Source organism: Cryptotermes secundus, unplaced genomic scaffold, assembly GCF_002891405.2.
Source record: "Cryptotermes secundus unplaced genomic scaffold, Csec_1.0 scaffold1606, whole genome shotgun sequence".
NCBI classification, from domain to species: domain Eukaryota; kingdom Metazoa; phylum Arthropoda; class Insecta; order Blattodea; family Kalotermitidae; genus Cryptotermes; species Cryptotermes secundus.
Window position 1 is genome coordinate 631,987 of NW_019738371.1, and position 6,355 is coordinate 638,341.

Here is a 6,355-nt window from a genome sequence, read left to right on the forward strand (position 1 = left end):
AGCATGTCCACAGCGAAGTTTGTGCATGCTACATGGTCACTCAGTTATAGTGCATGAATCGTTTGAATCTTGTGCGCTCTTAGGCGGAGCCATTTGTGCAGCACATCATGCACTGTTGGACGTGGAGTTTGTAACTGCAAACTGGCATCACAAATTGATTTGCATGGACTTCGCTGGAACGCCTCTGTAATGCGATTGATGTTTTCTTCAGAAGTCCGTGTCTTTCCAGGAGAATTTACATGCAAGAATCTACCTGTAGTCCTCAGTTTCTTATCCCAGAACTGAATGCTTTTCTGTGTATGAGGTTGACATCCATATTGCATTCTAAAATGACACTGGACGGCTGTAAGAAATTGCAACTACAACAAAAGCAAGAGCTGTGTTTTCTGTGTGGTATGTTCCAAGGGGTTATCAATGGGATGAAGTTTAGAGGTCAGTCATTTGGAAGGGAGTTGCCATTCAGAGAGGACTTGAGCATGGAAGCAGAGGAATTACCACTGTTGGAGCTGTTGCCAGGCAACTACTAGTGAAAACACTGCAGGCTGGAAGAGACTTAGCGTGTGTTCTGGTGATTTGTAAAGTGTGGAAATTAGTGATGACACCATAATTAAGTGTAATCATGAGTCATATGTTAAAGTGGTCAATAAATCCAATTAGCAATCCATATCCCCATCTACGTGACAGTATCTTGGTTCCTTCTTTTGTTTTCCTTCTTTGTGATACATTCCTTTCTGTATGCCAAAATGACATTCTTCCAAGTTTTTACTTTAATCAGTGAAGTTTGTTGCCCTTGAATGTTACGGTCTTTTTGAGTGTGAGGTCATGTAGTCTAGTATAGTGTTACCGGTGTCTTGAAGGCAGCAGTCTACCACACTCCATGATGTTATATTCATGGCAACTGCTGTGAGAGGCTCAAATCTGCTGTCAACCTGAAATGTAATGTTCATTTTCCTGTTGTACTGGTTAAATATTTATGGCCATAAAAACAGTCATCACCATAACTTTAATCATAACTACAGTACACTACTTTGGAAAGTTATGACACTTTAGATCCTTTCTTCTTCACATGAATATATGTACCACTTCATCTTTCATACATTTTCTGACTACATGAAGTAATATGTTGCATTCAGACAGCCCAGCTGTTGCAGCCTGGCAGGCAGCATTCAGTAACTGCACTTTCTGTCACACCCTGCTTTTGCTTAAGCTTCGCTGTCATACAGCAAGTGTATTTACATGAAGCAATGATTATTGGGCTCATGCTATAAATATTTTGATTCTTTGTGGTTATAAGATGTCCCTTTCTTTAAAAATCCTAAATTAGGAAAACATCTTTGTCATTATATAAGTGTGTTCAAATTTTGGTTTTCTGGATCACAATACAGTGTGGTGTTGTAGTTAAACCCCAGCATTTGGGGGGAACATGCTACCCCCCTCTTGAGGGTTGCAGCAAGTTTCTCTGAAATGCTGGTATTCAGTTGCACACAGTATTACAATTCAGAGGACCACGTTGTGACTTCTATTGTATTTAGGTGAATATGGTATACTTTTCCTACTGCAGTAAGTTATTGTTTTGTGTTAAATTAAATAAATGTCATAATATTTATAGGGCATAATGAGATCACTGTTGCATGTTATGTACAAATGCTTTTTGTATAATGAGCTCTATTTATAAAATTGGCAAGCTTGTATTTAAGTTTCCTGTGAAGCAGAGGCTACAGTGAACTAACATGAACCAAACTTTTTAGTAAGACTTTGGTACAGTATTTGAATAAAATCTGTTTAGTAGTTTGGAAGGTGAAACTTTGTCAGTATACCATTTCCACCATCTCATATTTTTTTAGCCTACTTCCCTTATTTTGAAAAAATAGAAGTAGGCTTATGTTATCACCATGCTGTCGGTGTGTCTGTGTATACCACCTTCCCCCATCAACTTCTGAATGGCTGAACCAATCTGTATGAAACTTGGTATGTATATTATGGCACCTGAGCCCATATCAGGACCGTACTTCATAAATCCCTCCCATCAATCTCTGTATGTATGGGTATCCACATATGGTTGCTAGGCAATGGCTCTATCAAAACTTCACTGCAGCAACACATGTACATAACAATAGAAGAACTGCGGTGTGTGTCATATCGAAGGAAAGTAGTCTCTTAGTTCTTCCCAGGACTTCTTGTTATTTCACAGTATAGTGTGAAATAACACTGAAAAGAACTGGTGCTTTTCAGTAATTGTATGTGCTTGTGATTTTCTGGCATACATGTGACTTCTGGCTACAAAATTCCATCATATTTTATCCTCACACTCCATTTATTTCCATTCTTAATATTCTTTATTTTTACAGCAACATAGAAGAATTTTGCTACTATTTCAAACAACTTCCCTCCTTAGAAAATGCAAAAAATAATGGAAGGAAAGTATATCAATCAAGAAGTCTGAGAGAGATGAATGATGCACTGATGGCTGAAGAACTCAGGAAGATTCTTATTAGTTTAACGCAGGGTGGATCAAAAGGAGCGATATCACCTGAATCACTGTTCTTAGTCATCTGGAAGATAGTACCTCGTTTTAGGTAAGGTCATTAAATTTAACTGTTTCTTGTATCACAGTGGGGCATTAAGAAAATGTAAAATTCTTAGAAGAGATAAAACCACTTCAGTGTGTGATGTTTAAGTGTTCTGACACATCCTGTCCATGTGCAGTCTTTAATATTAGGCTGAAATTTTGCACTGAATTACTGATCTGCTTATTAAAACATATAAAGGTATGTTAGAAGTATATAAAGTAGTAACAACTATATTTATATTTTGTTTTAAGAGGGTATCCTGCTACAGTGTAGAATTCGGCGTGTGTGTTGTGTAGGTCTTGTTGCAGAAATTCTACATAATAAGGCTGGTATATGAGGCCAAAGACAAGTTTCAGTGATGTACAGATTTGATGGTATGTGGGTATTTGGTATGGTATTCCCATGCTATGTATCCTATATATAAGACTTGCAATGTGGCGCATGTTTCTTGTCAGGGCATATACACATCAGTGTGTACGGTGTGTTCTACACTGTGCGGTGTTTTAATAATATTTCAACATTTTTTATATATAGTACGCGTTTATTCTATCTTTTATTTTGTATTCTTAATCATCTACTTGCTATTTTTAACTATACACTAATCTGAGACAAAGTTTTTATGTTAATATTTAATACGGCACGTTGCACCGATAAAGATCCGTATCGGTATTTGAATAACTACGTATTCCTGCCTGATGATGGTCATGTATGACCAAAACATGTCGCAGTAAATAAAGATGTATATGTAATGCTGAAATTTTGTTGTGTTGACGGTAGCATAGTTCCTACATATTATATACAGGGTGTCCCAGGAGAAATGGACCAAACTTCGGGAGGGTGTTGCTTATGTTAAAGTATGCCGATATAACCCAAAACACCTATGTCCAAAGTTGAAAGGTTACGGAGATAATAGCCAGAGAAGTGTCAAACTTTGACCGGCTTTGCACACTTGTTGATTACAAAATCCATGTTAAAACTGGCAGGAATATGTGGATTCTGTAATGTTAATAATGTACGTAACATAAAACTAACTTGTGAGTGACATGAAGCCATAAAATTGAAGTACAAAATACTCGCTCGCCATGTCATAATTGTCCTTAGGGTTTCCAAGCACTATACATGACACATGAATGGCAAGCGCTGATAACATGACTGACTGCGTGTTCTGGTATAAGCCAACTACATAAGTACGGCTAGGGTGAATCACTGCACTCAAGTACAAACATAGATAAGGCCTCTCAGCTGACAGGTACAGTGCATGGGCCCGCCAGAAGACCACACTTTTCTTGGGCCATTATCTCCGTAACCGTTCAACTTTGGACATAGGTGTTTTGGGTTATATCGGCATACTTTAACATAAGGAACACCCTCCCGAAGTTTGGTCCATTCCTCCTGGGACACCCTGTATTGTATGGTAATAGAATTTCAAAATTATGTGCCAATCTTGTTAAGGTGAGTTTGCTCATAGAGTGTCAAACAACGTGACAGCTTCATAATACCATGTTCAGCTGTTGGTTTGATGGTAATAACTAACGGAGCACTGGAATTATCTTCACATATGAAATTTTCTGTGAAGATGTATAATAAACATGTTTACAAGCTCTGTATGACATATTGTTTGTAAGCCACTAAAATAATTACAAACATGATAATGGCATAAAATATTGGCAAATGTGGCATGGACAAATATGAAATTGAGGCAATAAGTTTTCCCCAAAAAGTGAACCAAATAATGATGATAACAATGATGATGACTGATAATGATAACAATCATCATCATTTAGAAGTATTCAGAAGACATGTCAGGTAGACACATCAGGATCCACACATTTTGATAAAAATGCTACCTATTTGCTGTACTGCATGACGCTGTATGACATCCCAGAAGAATGTGGTCTGAATACTCACTGTCATGAGAACCTCAGATGTCACATACTTGTGAGATTTACTTCACCACAGTACAGGCATGTAATTTGTATGGAGGAGGGGACCAGTGAGAATGAAATAATATTAAGTAGTGTTTTGCGATACATGGGCTTAGAAGGATAATATTAAAACCAGTGTTAAAGTAGCATGTAAGAGTGTAAACTGGAATTGAGTGGCTCAAAATTGTGACCAGTGTGGTAAGCTGTTGTGAATGTGGTAGTGAACCTTCTAGCCCTACCTATATAAGGCATGAAATTCCACGACCGGTTGAGAAACTGTTAATTTCTCAAGATGGGCTTTGCTGCATGGAGGTATGTAGAATATGACTCACATATGATTGTATCATCTATAGTGTGTCACCTGAAGTAGTTGATTTTTATGATTTCTTACAGATGTTGTTAATGTGAGTTTTGAGGTTTTCACACTTGTAGTTACTCATAATGTGGTCTTGTGGGCAGATCCTAGTACTGCACCTAGGAAGATGGAGACAGCATGTTCCTCTGAAATATCGGTGTCCACCCGTAAGACTACACAGCAACAATGCCTAGCATCCCACAGTCTGGAATGTGCTCACAATTTAGTGTATTAATTTTGTGATTTTGGACTTTTCAGAGGTTACCAACAACAAGATGCTCATGAGTTCCTACGATACATGTTGGATCGACTCCACACCGAACTGCTTCATCTGCTTCCTGACTTCACGCTCAAAGACAACCCATACATTTCTCTTGGTCATAAGAGTCGATCTTCAATAGTGACCAGTGTGTTTGGTGGAACTTTGCAGAGTGAAGTTAGCATATAGAATATGTGACTTACTTAGCCTTATTCATACTGCAGTAGTGGGGTTCACACCCATAAATGTCTTCCCTGCATGTGAAGTTGCTTGCTAGATATGGTTTGCAGTTTTTAATTCATAATGTTAGAGAACCTGGTGATCTAGGGGGAAGACACTGGACTCTCCTGAATTTGATCCCCTAGGCAAACAACAGCAAATAAAATTATATACAATAGGGTGTAAGGTTTTGTTATTCTCTCTCATATATGAGTATGCTGGGTTTGGAGTTACCCAAATTCTGGAAGTTTGCTAGTACACATACGAGGGGGTACCCAAAAGAAACCAAACTTATTTTTTTTAAACTTATTTATTCAAATTTTAAGCACAAACCTTCAGTCCCCTTCAAAGTACTCTCCGCTTACACTAATACACTTGTCTAGTCTTTTATTCCATTTTTCAAAACATTGTCTAAATTCATCTTTTGAGATGCTTGACAACGCCTCCGTCGTTTTTTCCTTCGGCAAAATGCTTTCCTTTCATGTCTCTTTTCATTCGAGGAAACAAAAAAAAGTTGCACGGGGCAAGGTCGGGTGAGTATGGAGGGTGAGGAACAGGGGTCATACCATTTTTGGTCAAGAATTGTCATACAGACAGGGCTGTGTGAGCAGGTTCATTGTCATGATGGATGCCACAAATCTGGCCGCTTCCGCCACAAACTGTTACGCAATCTTGTAACCGCTCACTTCCTTTGTGCCCTTTTCGTTGTGCGCCACTCCACCACCGCTCACTTCTTTGGGTTCTTTACTTTACTCAGTAGAGCTGGGTTCCTATCCCAGGGTCTTATAAGGGTCTGGCTCGGACAGGGCAGGAAGAACACTTCACTACAATCACCCACCTTTCGACGGTTGCACTTGGTAGTCCTTTAATCCCTTCCAGCTTTCTGCATACAACTGAATTTATTAATACTATTGATTTGAACTGTACTTGTACTATTTTACGGAAGGGCCGTAGTGGTAAATTTAGTGTCCGACTTTGCCGAAAGTAGTGTCAAGACTCTCCGAGGTGGAATCCCTCTCTCTGAATT

At 38.6% G+C, this 6,355-nt stretch overlaps 1 protein-coding gene across 3 annotated transcripts in view; it reads left to right on the forward strand.

Moving 5' to 3' along the window:
• Window positions 1-6,355, forward strand: part of LOC111871017 (ubiquitin carboxyl-terminal hydrolase 3) — a 48,886-nt gene that overhangs the window by 27,851 nt on the left and 14,680 nt on the right. For all 3 annotated transcript variants that reach the window (XM_033754062.1, XM_023863730.2, XM_033754063.1), the window contains exons 5-6: window positions 2,349-2,576; window positions 5,109-5,286. In XM_033754062.1, the coding sequence (XP_033609953.1) occupies window positions 2,349-2,576; window positions 5,109-5,286 (406 nt within the window). The remainder of the gene's footprint in view (window positions 1-2,348; window positions 2,577-5,108; window positions 5,287-6,355) is intronic.